This window comes from Octopus sinensis, linkage group LG5, assembly GCF_006345805.1.
Source record: "Octopus sinensis linkage group LG5, ASM634580v1, whole genome shotgun sequence".
In the NCBI taxonomy this organism is placed as follows: domain Eukaryota; kingdom Metazoa; phylum Mollusca; class Cephalopoda; order Octopoda; family Octopodidae; genus Octopus; species Octopus sinensis.
In genome coordinates this window covers 108,691,080-108,705,127 of record NC_043001.1, presented here as the reverse complement: position 1 = coordinate 108,705,127, position 14,048 = coordinate 108,691,080, and the positions used below count along the sequence as shown (strand labels likewise).

The following is a 14,048-nucleotide window of genomic DNA, read 5'->3' as shown; positions in this document are numbered from 1 at the left end:
TTGTTTCACTTTTGACACGTAATACTGAAATAGTGGAGGAGATATGATATTGCTATGGGCTCGCTCTAGGCAAGAAGTTGAACATTTTTTTTGCCGATGACACTCCCCGGACCCTAAGTAAGGCATGTGTAAAATTTGAATGAAATTGGTTGTGTAGTTCTCAAGTTTTAGGGAAACACAGGCAGACAGACAGACACACATTCTCAGTTTTATATATATATAAAGATATATATATATATATTTGTGTGTGTCTGTGTTTGTCCCTCCACCATCACTTCACAACTGATGCTGGTGTTTTTGTTCCTGTAACTTAATTGTTCTGTGTCTGTTTTGGCATGGTTTTACAGCTGGATGCCGTTCCAAATGCCAACCACTTCATAGTGTGGACTGGATGCTTTTTACATGGCCCCCAACACTGGCAGGGTTTGTTAACGATTCTGCTGGCTCACTGCCTTGATCATCATCATCATCATCATCATCATTTAGTGTCCGTTTTCCATGCTAGCATGGGTTGGACGGTTCAACTGGAGTCTGTGAAGCCAGAAGGCTGCATCAGGCCCAGTCTGATCTGGCAGTGTTTCTACGGCTGGATGCCCTTCCTAACGCCAACCACTCCGCAAGTGTAGTGGGTGCTTTTTACGTGCCACCAAAAGTATTTATCCACGTTTTCACAGCAAGGTTAATAATGTGCATTTATTAATACCTTACATCTCCATTTATCATCATCATCACTATCATCATTTAATGTCCGTTTTCCATGCTAGCATGGGTTAGATGGAAAGAATGAAAGGCAAAGTTGACCATGTCGAAATTTGAACTCAGAATGTAGCAGCAGACAAAATACCTATTTCTTTATTACCCACAAGAGGCTAAGCTAAACACAGAGGGGACAAACAAGGACAGACATAGGTATTAAGTCGATTACATCGACCCCAGTGCGTAACTGGTACTTAATTTATCGACCCCGAAAGGATGAAAGGCAAAGTCGACCTCGGCGGAATTTGAACTCACAACGTAACGCAGACGAAATACCGCTAAGCATTTCGCCCGGCGTGCTAACGATTCTGCCAGCTTGTCAACTTACACGAATACTAATGTAGTGCTCTTGTGCTAATTAAAATTGTTTACATCTTTAAAAATGAGGTGAATAATTAGTTTTAAAATATTACTCTTAACTATTCCATCTCAGATATTTTTAGATGAAGAAATCGGTGTTGGAATCTGTAAAGAGAAAAGAAAAATAATAATATTCTTCTCGTTTCTTTCAGGAGTTAAAATGTCCAACATTCTCAAGCGACTCAGCTACCTCGACTTCCCTGAGTGTACAAGGGAGGCCCTTCACTACCTGAGCCGCTGTCTGAGGAAAGAAACTGGTGGAATTCCAGGACTAGGAGGAGGTGGAGAAGACTATACTGTGGAAGTTTCTAGAGATTTCATTCATTTTGCCTGCAATCCAAAGGTATGTCTGTCTTTCAGTTTGCTCCATCATTTTCATCACCATCATCATCATCATCATCATCATCATATTTTCATTACTTGTTTTGTTATTGTTTTTTTATTTTTTTAACCACAGGTCTAACCTTGTTGAGCAGACTTATGAGCTGTGACCATCTCATTTTGCTCATTTTTTTTTTTAGAAGATAAGAGTGATTTGTGGGGGAGGTGCTGCCTGACTGGCTCTCTGTGCTGGTGGCACGTAAAGAGCACCATCCAAATGTGGTCAATGTCAGTCCCCCACCCTGACTGGTTCCTGTGCGGGTAGCACGTAAAAAGCACCATCTGAATGTGGCCAATGCCAGTGCTGCCTGATGGGCTCCCATGCCGGTGGCACGTAAAAAACACCCACTACATTCTCGGAGCGGCTGGTGTTAGGAAGGGCATCCAGCTGTAGAAACACTGCCAGATCAGATTGGAGCCTGGTGCGGCCTCCAGGCAGACCTGACATTGACCATGTTCAGATGGTGCATTTTACATTCCACTGGCATGGGAGCCAGTCTGGGGGAACTGGCATTGGCCATGTTTGGTTGGTGGTTTTTATGTGCCACCAGCACTGGAGCCAGTCAGGTGGACCTGGCATCGACTACATTCGGATGGTGCTTTTTACGTGCCACCGGCATAGGAGCCAGTCAGGGGGCACTAGCCCCAGCTATGATATTGCTTTTACTTGACTCAACAGGTCTTCTCAAGCATATCATATCAACCGACGCATCAGATCTATTCTTAACAGGGCCGGACATGCGTGACTGTGATGCCACTTTAGTTTCCGGGTCTTCTCATCATCGTTTAACATCCGTTTTCCATGCTGGCATGGGTTGGACGGTTTGACTGGAGTCTGGGAAGCCAGGAGGCTGCACCAGACTCTGGGCTATTCTGGCATTGTTTCTACAGCTGGATGCCCTTCTAACGCCAACCACTCCGAGAGTGTAGTGGAAGCTTTTTGTTATATCCCTCTCTCTCTCTTTGGGAGAGGCACAAGCACTTACACGTACATGTACACACACGGCAGTAACTTCCGCCTGCCGAATTCAATCACAAAGCTTCGGTCGGCTCGGGGCTATAGCAGAAGACACCTACCCAAAGTGCCACGCAGTGGGACTGAACCCGAAACCATGTAGCTAGGAAGCAAGCTCCCTAACCACACAGCCATGCCCATAAAATTTTAATAACAATTTTATATGGGCCCTGGGTGAGAATCATTAATGTAAAAGTTTCACTCATTATCTCATTTTGTTTCTTCTCATGTTGGACATAAAAATGATGATGATGATGATGGTGGACATAGCTGGAATCCTTTTAAGCATACATTAGCCTGTCTGGTTAGGGCTGACCTGGAATTAAACAACACCAATTAAATGAAAAATATATTGGACAATGTAGTTTTGGGTGTATCACACCCGGGGAAAAAACCCAAGACATTGGATGATCTCTGTTTGTCTATCTGCATGTCTGTCTGTCTGTCTATCTCTGTGTGTATGTCTGTCTCTGTCTGTATGTTTGTCTCTGCATGTCTGTCTGTCCCTGTCTCTGTCTGCATATCTGTCTGTCTCTGTCTCTGTCTGCATATCTGTCTGTCTGTCTCAGTTTGGTTCTTCATTACTTTTTCAGCGACTCACTGCCATCCAAGAACTGCAGTTACTCGAAATTCTCTGCTCGTACATCACTGACCAGAAGGAAAATGAAAGAAACAGCATATTTGCCATCATGTTTGCTGGGGAAGCGGCCTTGTTGAAAGTCAACTTGCTGACCAAGCTTGTTTCCATGGCAATGTCAATAAAGTGTACGGCTGTTCTCGACTGTACTGCTCTATGGATGCAGGTAACTAAACGTACTCCTTGTTTTCTCACTTCTCTAAATTTTTTACCTTTATTTTCCCACCCCCGTTGTTTTAGTCAAGAGGCATAGGAGTGGCTGTGTTGTAAGTAGCTTGCTTACGAACCACATGGTTCCGGGTTCAGTCCCACTGTGTGGTACCTTGGGCAAGTGTCTTCTACTATAGCCTCAGGCCAACCAAAGCCTTGTGATTGGATTTGGTAGATGGAAACTGAAAGAAGCCTGTCGTATATATGTGTATGTTTGTGTCTGTGCTTGTCCCCCCAACATTGCTTGACAACCGATGCTGGTGTGTTTACGTCCCCGTAACTTAGTGGTTCGGCAAAAGAGACTGATAGAATAAGTACTAGGCTTACAGAGGATAAGTCCTGGGGTCGATTTGCTTGACTGAAGGCGGTGCTCCAGCATGGCCACAGTCAAATGACTGAAACAAGTAAAAGGGTAAAAGAGTACTCCTGACCTTTGCTGGTTCTCTGAGATTGGTAAAATTAATGAAGGAATGGCTGGCCCTCTTTAACCCTTTAGTATTATGATCACTCTGTCAAATGTATCATCATTATCATCATTTAATGTTTGCTTTTCATGATGACACAGGTTAGATGGTTTGACAGGACATGGCCAGCTGGAGAGCTGCACCAGCCTCCAGTTGTCTTGTGTTAGTATGGTTACTATGGTAGGATGCCCTTCCTAATGCCAACCACTTTACTGAGAGCAGTGGGTGCTTTTTACATGGCACTGGTATGTTTTGAATTAATCAGGCATTATCTTGTAGTTTCGAGATTTCAATGATTTAATAGTTTATTTCTAGAATGACATTGTAAATTAAGTGTAGAAGGCCATATTTGGAGGATTTGAACATGAGGCAGATATGATATTTTGGCCCGATTTAGCCAGTTTAAATGTTAAAGGGTTAACTGATGTTGATGAAGAAAGATGAGTGGGACAGAGCTTGCGGCCTTCGTAACTATATATATGTGTGTGTATGTATATATATATATATATATGTATGTATATATATATGTATATAATGTCTATATATGTGTGTGTATATATATATATATATATATATACATATAGTAAAGTTTATTTGCCAACACAATGTGGCAGTCCTACACAGGGTGACGTTACTACTTTTTGCCCCATATATGTATGTATGTATGTCTGTACGTCTGTCTGTCTGTTTTTACACTTTACAAGACAAGTGACTGTGTGTTGCTTTAAAAGTATATAGTGAGCTAGGTCGGGCAGCTGCCATCTCTAGCTGGCGATTGTCTGGTACTGAGGAAGGGAAATAGCCCAGAAACCATTGGTCTACAGGTATCGCTAAGGCTAGAAAGCGTGCTATAAACTTCCTTGCTCATGGTATACGGACACACAACTGGAAAAGACGTTTTCCTGGGGCTAAAAAGTAGTCCTGTGTAGGACTGCCACATTTTATTGCAAATACGTACACTCACACATATATGAACACACTGATATATACATTCATACATGCATATAAGCATATATACCCATATATCCACACACATGCACACTTATATAATACATTAATACTTGTTATGACTTGTATATTTGAAATGCAGGAGCGAGGCTGTGACAGTGAACCAGTGTGCTGCATGGCCAAGTCCATGGTCAACGACTACTGCCAACTGTTTCCAGGTGTGATTCCAACATTTCAAGCACTGCCCAGTATCTCACCACTATTTGCCTGTAACTTCATTGCAGCGGTAACCGCTCTATTCCCATGTAACAGTAAGTTGAATGAGTTTTGTCTCTTTTGTTTTATATGAAGATTGGGGTCAAGGAAAGTGTCGGTATTTCGTAACATTTATCTTTCTTAACTGTTTAACATTTGGATCAATCTGTCTCCATGCCAGTGGCACATAAAAGACACCATTCGAGCATGATTGTTACCAGCGTCACCTTACTGGCACTCAAGCCCCGTGCTAGTAGGGTATTAAGAGCACCATACAAGCGTGATCATTGCCAGAGCGGCTATTTGGCCTTCGTGCTGGTGGCATGGAAAAGATACTATTTGAGCGTGATCATTACCAGCATCGCCTTACTGGCACCTGTGCCAGTGGCATGTGTAAAAGATTCGAGTGAGGTCATTGCCAGTACCACCTGACTGGCCCCGTGCCGGTTGGCATGTAAAAGCACCCACTACACTCTCAGAGTGGATGTCGTTAGGAAGGGCATCCAGCTGTAGAAACTCTGCCTGATCAAGATTGAAGCCTGGTGCAGCCATCTGGTTCGGCAGCCCTCAGTCAATTTTCCAACCCATGCTAGCATGGAAAGTGGATATTAAATGATGATGATGATGTTTTGAATTAATCATGTGTTATTTCATAGCTGCAAGATTTTGATATCATCATTTAACATTCATCTTCCATGCTAGCTTGGTTTGAACAGTTTGACAGGAGCTTGCAAGCCAGAGAGCTGTACCTGGCTCCAATTATCCATTTTGGCATGGTTTCTACAGCTGATGCCCTTCCTAATGCCAACCACTTTACGGAGTATACAGGGTGCTCTTTATGCGACATTAGCACTGGTGCTTTTTACATGGCATTGATACCAGCAGGGTCACCAAGTGACTTGTGAGGTAAATATCTCTCAGCTGGGAGAGGGAGCATCACCACGGGAAGTAGCCTGGTGCCAGGTGAGAGGTTAGAATATAATAGAGGGATAGAGATAGGTGTCTTAGTGTGGAGGACATACTTGGCTACCCCAGTAGGAAAAGAGGGGAGAGATAATTAGAGAGGAAGATAGAGAGACAGTGAGAGAGAAAGAGAAATAGATGTTGGAGATGCATCAGGACTGACCTTCTGTTAGAGGTTGGGTGGGCTGAGTGTTAATTTTAGAATGGCGTTGTGGGGTAGGTGTAAGAGGCCAGTTGTGGCCAATTAGAACATAAAACAGAATATTTTTGTTGGATTTGGCTGGTATAAATGCTAAAGGTTTTAGAGCTATTATAGATTTTTTTTACATTAAAAATGTTTTACATTAATTATGAGATCCTCAGAATTGAGGAATTCTGTAGAATAATTTACCACCACTTCTGGATCTGGGGTTGTATCAACTGACTTATAGATGTGAGGACTTCCAGGAAGGTACTGCAGCAGCAGTTCATTAATTTTACTTACAGTCCTATTTTTTCGAGCCAGTTTTGCTCTTTCTCGCAGTCTTTAATATACTTGGTAATATATATTATGGTTGCAGAATGAAATATGGTGACCCTACAAGCAATTAATCTATATCTATAAAAGGCAGGATGTGTGTGTGTATGTACTTTATGCACGTCCACAAATTAGCACACATGCTGCTCAAATTTTAGGAGAACATTGGTCATGACCGTGGCTGTGCTTGTGTCAACTTATTTTTCCCAAAGCACCTCCGGATAGCGGTAAAAATCGATTTTCATCCATAACTTTTACCAATTTTCACATTGGTGAAATCCGTAAGTTTGCTGACATGAGTTAAGTCCCGTGTCTTTCATATAGATTAATTCACCCTACTACAATGCCTCCGAAAAAAAAAAAAATGATTTGAACTACCTAAGCAATCTCAGCATAGGAAAAGAGAAAGAGCTGAAGAGACTGACTATCAGCGGACCCATTTGTAAAACATAACTTTTGGGGCTGAAGCCTGGCAATAACAGCTTGCAGATATTCCGCTACAAAACATTCAATAATATTGAAGCAGTAACTTTCATAAATCAGGGTATAATTTTTGAAGACTCTTTCTGAACCCAGTCAACGACAGGTATTTCTGCTAGTAAGTAGTATATTGATTCTAGTTGATGATGACTTACTTGTTACATTGTTGTATAAAATGGTGTTTGTTTCTTTTGTTCCAGCTTTAGATGGTATGCCGCCAGAGAAACTTGTGGAACATGTCACCAACTGGATCTCCTCGGATAGCAGACTGTGTTCGGTGTCTATGCGTCCAGCATCCTCTGGCAGTAGCTATCGGATGTTCGCCTCGCACGGCTGCTCACCGTTTCCTGGACTCACCAACTGGTGCGTCAAGGGACCCGTGCTATGTCTCAAGGCCACTGACAACAACAAAAACTGCTGGGGGGACATCGGGGCCAATACCTGCAACAATAACAATCGGCTCCAGCAGCAGCAGCAGCTCTTCTCGCGGCTCCACTTGGGGGTCCTTCAAAGCCTGCTCGCCAACAATGCAGCAGCGACCGGTACCGGCCGGACTGCGGTCAGTGGACTGCTTGGCCCCAATGTACCGAATGCCACTGGGCACCCTTTCACACCGGCTGACATCAAAAAGACATCTCAGGAACTTATGGACATTTGCAAACGTTACGGTTTATCACCAGAGGAAGAGACTTGCCTCTGCTCTATTGAAAGACTTGGACAGATTATTCAAGTAGCTTTAGCCAGTGCGACTCTTCGAGTCAGACCAGGTATGTATGTTCTCTCTTGCAAATTTGATTAACGTCTTTTTTACATTTTTTCTTTGCTGTTTTATGTGTTTATATATCTATATTATAATGGAGAAAGCTGCTTATTAAATAGGTACGTAACAATTACTAAAAGAAAGCAGTTATTAAAGGCTTGACCGTCTGGAAATTTTTTTTATAAATTCAAGTTCCAAGAAATTTCCTGTAATTTCGATTTCTGATGGTTATTGAATATTTGAGCTGCAAGTTTTTCACAAATTTAAATATTCGTTGCATTCACTGCAGAGTAGATTTAATAACCGTTATTAATTCTTTGCAGGGGAAATTTTCTGTTTTCATTTGCAACAGTCTCTCACCTCTATTTTCATTTCAATGTTTTCCTTTCTAGTTTTAATTTGCTATTTGCAAAACTCACAGTTTATTCTATATACGTAATGTAAAAAATTATTTATTGAATGAATGAATGCTATTAGACAAAATAGGTGTATAACTCATATCACAATCACTTGGTAGTGAGTGCTATGTAATTGCAAATATAATGCAGGTCCCATGTTTTGCAGCTAAAAATCAATATATTTTACCCCCCTTTTTCAAATTTCGAGTACAATTCTATCCACCAATTTCAACTTGATGTTTAGTAATAAATAAATATCTTGTATTATAGCTGTGTAAAATTCAGTTTCAGGTAGTGTCCCTGTGACTCGTAGAGTTTATAAAATGCATATAACATATAATGTGCCTCGTTTTCTCACCTGGCATTAACTGCAATGTAAATATATTGTATTTATTGTAAATAGAAATATACCATATGTACTTGTGATTAGGTCACACCCCTAGTTTAGAGTTAAATTTTGGTGCAAATTTTTTTCCTATCACATTAAAAACTGCCATGTCAGCTCCTTTTTTTTTTTTTGAGTTATAATATCATCGTCGTCATCGTTTAACGTCATTTTCCATGCTGGCATGGGTTGGACGGTTTGATTGAGGACTGGCAAGCCAGCGGCTACACCAGGCTCCAATCTGATCTGGCAATGTTTCTACAGCTGGATGCCCTTTCTAACACCAACCACTCCGAGAGTGAAAAATGGACATTAAATAATGATGATGATGATAATATATGTGTGTGTACATGTGTATATATATATATATGGTCATGCGGTTTTTTAAATATTTCTTTTATTTTTCAAAATTAAGATAAGTAAAATTCTTTTTTAATCTAAAATATACTCTCCTTCATTATCTACAATGCTCTTCCATCTATCTGGTAGACTTGCAAAGCCTCTCTTCCAAAATTCACTTGTCCATTACGATAAATACTCCTCCAGTACTGTTCTGACCTTGTCTACAGAATTCATATTTTTCCCGTCCGAGTGATTTTGAAGACTGTGGCATAAATGATAATCAGATGGAGTAATGTCCAGCTCATAAACACACACACACATCGCCCGGTTTGAGATTCGAAACCGCGATCCCTCGACCGCGAGTCTGCTGCTCTAACCACTAGGCCATGTGTCTCCACATAAGTGTATATATATTCATAGATGTATATTTATTTTTCAGCACAACTTTGTGAGATCTTGCAGCTATTGCCAGCAAACAGGTAAGACCTTTACTTAGAACTTGCTTAACTTTTGTTCAATGAAATTCCTTCTCGCATCAGTTTCATACATAAAAATCATTCTCAGGTTTCTTTATGCTTAATTACATTATTATTATTATTATTCATTTCTTTATTGCCCACAAGGGGCTAAACATAGAAGGGACAAACAAGGACAGACAAAGGGATTAAGTCGAGTACATCGGCCCCAGTGCGAAACTGGTACTTTATTTATCGACCCCGAAAGGATGAAAGGCCAAGTCGACCTCGGCGGAATTTGAACTCAGAACGTAACGACAGACGAAATACCGCTAAGCATTTCGCCCGGCGCGCTAACGTTTCTGCCAGCTCACTGCCCTATTATTATTATTATTATTTGCTAATAAGACGGCAAGCTGTCAGAATGGATTGTATGCCAGGCAAAATGCTTCAGCATTTTGCCCACCCCTTTGTTCTGGGTTCAAATTCTGCTACAGTCGACTTTGCATTCTTTTGGGGGTCTATAAAATAAGTGCTAGTCAAGCACTGGGGTCGGTGTAATTGACTTAGCCCCTCCCCCACACTTGCTGGCCTTGTGCCAAAATTTGAAATCATTATTATTTGCTAATGGAAAAGCGTCTCCTGAATGGTGACAGCACTTTCATTTGGTGATGATGATGCTGGGATGGAGAGGGAAGGTGTTATCTAATGTTGTTGAACATGTTTTAGAAAGGCCAACAAATGTAATTCCTAGAGAATGGAAGGTTCTTGTGAGATATAGAACCTCACCTAAAAAACCACACACTCCTAGAAATAGGAAACATAGAGAAACCCTCTAAAGAGATTAGATTAGGATAGAAACCAGGGCTGTAAAAAATATATAATAAACCCAAGAGTTTTTCATAGATTTTTTTTTGAGAATCAACTAAGTATATTAAAAAAATAGGGGTCAAAAAGCACCATCAGAACATCGCCAGTCGGGCAGCACTGGCATCGACCACATTTGGATGGTGCTTTTTACGTGCTACCGGCACAGGAACCAGTCGGTGCTTTTTATGTGTCACAGGCACGGGGAGCCAATCAGGTGGCCTTGGCATCGGCCACAACTATAATTTCCATTTGATTGTGATTTGATTTTGAGTAATAATACATCATTTCATTTCCACATTACTGAGGTGGCAGGATTGTGCACGAGGCTGTTGGGATGGATTCTGAGAGCATTCAGAATGTGGAATCAAGGATCTATGCTGATTCTTTGGAGAACATTTATCTTCAGCCATCTAAACTGTTGCTTCTCAATTATGTTTGATATCATAATCATCATCATCATCGTTTGACGTCCGCTTTCCATGCTTGGACGATTTGACTGAGGGCTGGCAAACCAAATGGCTGCACCAGGCTCCAATCTTGATCTGGCAGAGTTTCTACAGCTTGATGCCCTTCCTAACACCAACCACTCCAAGAGTGTAGTAGGTGCTTTTACGTGCCAGTCAGGTGGTACTGGCAATGACCTTGATCGAATCTTTTACCCATGCCACCGGCACAGGTGCCAGTAAGGTGATGCTGATCTGTCAATATATATGATCCAGTTGCTAGTTTATTAAGATTTCTAATACTTGTGCCGTTATGATTAGTTCAAGTACTTAATTACGTTTTTAGTTTGTTTGATTCATAATTTAGTGTTTCTTTTTTTCCTTGTAGGTTACTCAGATTGATAAAAACACTCCACCAAGGAAATGGCTCTGCTGTATGAAGAAAACTTTCCTTCGGCTGCACTCATCAACAAAATATATACACCACAGGGCTGGGGAGAGGGGAATATTTGCTTCTTTCAGGCAACTGGGAGGGAGGAAAAAAGATTTTCAAATCTTCATAGGGTCATGTACATAAGAGAGGTAACTCTGCCACTAACTTCTAACTCTTTAAAATGGAGGTAAATAAGTAGATTCATTGTTGAATTTACATTTTTTTTTCTTCTGGATACTTTTATATAAATAATTCCTCTGCAATTGCTCCATCTATTAGGGTTAGGTCGGTGCCAATTATTCTAGTTCTTCTTACAATTAGAGTCTTTTTAAAATGAATTAAATTATTTGTATTTTTTGCAATTTGATTTCAGAAATCATAAAACATAAAATAAGTCTGTATGTCATAAGGAGATACCGTTTCTTATTATATCAACTTTTATTTTGTTGTTGATGGAAATTAGCCCAAATTTCCTTGAATTCTTTTTTTTTTTTTTTAATGTTTCATCTTTGAATTGGTTTTAATTCAATTTAAAAAAACAAACTGTTCTAGATAGCCCCTGTGCTAAATTACATCCTATTAATGCAACAGAAATAGTATTGAGTTAAAATATATATATATTATATTGCTCTTTATGTAATTAGTTTTCTAAATAACTTTTTAATTTGACGATCAAAAGAAAAAAAAAAAACTGACGAGTTACCTCTCTTGTTATGCGAGCTCTTCACAACCTCCTCTTGGCAGCAAATGTCATCGGTGAACAAGAGACCCCACACTGTTTGGCTCATACAAAATCTGTTTCCATCTGTTTATCATTGTACTATAAATTCATTCCATATCAAAAATGATTGGTTTTTTTTTTTTTTTTTAATATTTGTTTGTTCTGTTTTGTCATCATTGGTTTAATTACTTGCAATTCCTTTTGTGTGTGAGACGGGGGGGGGGGACGTAATCTGTTTCTGGTCTTCGTTTAATCTTGTTCATAAACATGTCGTTTATATTACCTTTAATTTCATATTTAACATTTTTTTCTGAAATAGATAATTCGTGTGTGTATTCTGTTACCTGTTTCAGTCACTTGACTGGGGCCATGCTGGAGCACCACCTTAAAGGGTTTTTAATCACAGAAATCGACCCCAGGACTTTTTCTTTGTAAGTCTAGTACTTATTCTATCGGGCTCTTTTTCCGATCTGCTAAGTTACAGCGACATAAACACACCAACATTGGTTGTCAAGGGATGATGGTGGGGCGAACAAAGACACACATGAATATATATATGTATATATATAGACAAATACACACTTGACAGGCTTCTTTCAGTTTCCCTCTACCAAATCCACTCACAAAGATTTGGTTGGCCTGAGGCTTGCTCAAAGTGCTTTGCAGTGGGACTGAACCCAGGATCATATTGTTGAGAAGCAAGCTTCTTACCACACAGCCACACATATATATATATATATATATATATATATACACATACATATATATATATACACATACATAATATATATGTATATATACACATCAAGATTAATCAGCCGAAATTGCAAGGATGATCCAGTTCTTAACTGAAGATTGAAGGCTTCGAATATCCCGTCCATATTTTTTGCATCGTCTTCTAGATGTTTTGCATTCTTGTCCCAGTTTGTATTTTTATATATATATATATATATAATATTTTTTTTTTCAGAATGAAATAAAAAAACCAAGGCTGTGAAGATTTTAGAACATTTATAAATAGGTCTTACAGCTGTTTCTAGGATATTTATTACATCCCTTCGTCGGAGACAGTGTGAGATGGTTGAAAATAGATGTGAGATATGGACCGTGAAGTCTGGCGTAGCATGGTAAATTCCATGGTCTCGACCACAGTCGAACAATGATGATGATGAGATATTGCATTTGTAGATCCATTATTTAAGCAGAATGGTATACATATAACATAGTACCTTGTGAGCAAAATCCAATAGTATTTAAAATTGGTCATTCCAAGTATAGAGTTTGTATACACCGTCTCCAATGAAGGGATATAATAAACATCCCAGAAACAGCTGTAAGACCTATTTATAAATGTTCTAAAATCTTCACAGCCTTGGGGTTTTTTATCTCATTCTGGTGGAGGTAATAATAAGATACAACTCAATTTTGCTAACACCAATCAATTTTTTTTTGTGAAAATATTTTATTCAATGTTTTTTTTTTTCATTTATTTTTTATTCAACCAGAAGACCAAATCTTCGTTTATATTATTTAATAAACCCAAGATAGACTGAATTAAAACAGTACTCAATACACTTTTACCTGAAAAAAATGGAAAATCAATAAGGGGAAAGTCAAAGCTGGAATGTCTTTGATTACAAAATATGGGCAACCAGAGTTAAAGATCAATAACCCCAAGAATCCACTCTTTATTGCATTTCTTTCAACAAACTGCTCTGGTGTAATATTTTGACATTTTCAATCAATCGTTTAAAAGCCTCTAATTTAACCCTTTAGCATTCAGTTTACTTTGTCAAATGTAACCCTTAATGTATGATTAATTTAAAACAATACTGTGTCAATGGCATGTAAAAAGCACCATCTGAATGTGGACAATGCCAGTGCCGCTTTGACTGGCTTCTGTGCCGGTGGCACGTAAAAAGCACCAACCGATTGTGGCCATTGCCAGCCTCCTCTGGCCCCTATGCTGGTGGCACATAAAAAGCACCCACTACATTCATGGAGTGGTTGGCATTAGGAAGGGCATCCAGCTGTAGAAACACTGCCAGATCAGACTGGAGCCTGGTGCAGCCTTCTGGCTTCCCAGACCCTGGTTGAACCGTCCAACCCATGCTAGCATGGAAAACGGACATTAAACGATGATGATGATTGTTTTAAATTAATCATTCATTATTTTGTAGTTTTGAGATTTCAATGATGTGACTACTAATTTTTTAAAAATGATATTGTAGGGGAGGCGTGAGAGGCCAGACATG

At 39.7% G+C, this 14,048-nt stretch overlaps 1 protein-coding gene across 1 annotated transcript in view; it reads left to right on the top strand.

Annotated features, from left to right (window-relative positions):
• The window catches only part of LOC115212301 (uncharacterized protein C7orf26 homolog), a 24,228-nt gene extending 12,308 nt beyond the window's left edge, over positions 1-11,920 (top strand). The window contains exons 2-7 of the mRNA XM_029781149.2: positions 1,269-1,459; positions 3,106-3,315; positions 4,914-5,082; positions 7,187-7,753; positions 9,311-9,350; positions 11,028-11,920. Of these exons, the coding sequence (XP_029637009.1) occupies positions 1,277-1,459; positions 3,106-3,315; positions 4,914-5,082; positions 7,187-7,753; positions 9,311-9,350; positions 11,028-11,079 (1,221 nt within the window). The 5' untranslated portion in view covers positions 1,269-1,276 and the 3' untranslated portion in view covers positions 11,080-11,920. The remainder of the gene's footprint in view (positions 1-1,268; positions 1,460-3,105; positions 3,316-4,913; positions 5,083-7,186; positions 7,754-9,310; positions 9,351-11,027) is intronic.
• The last annotated feature ends 2,128 nt before the right edge of the window (positions 11,921-14,048 follow it).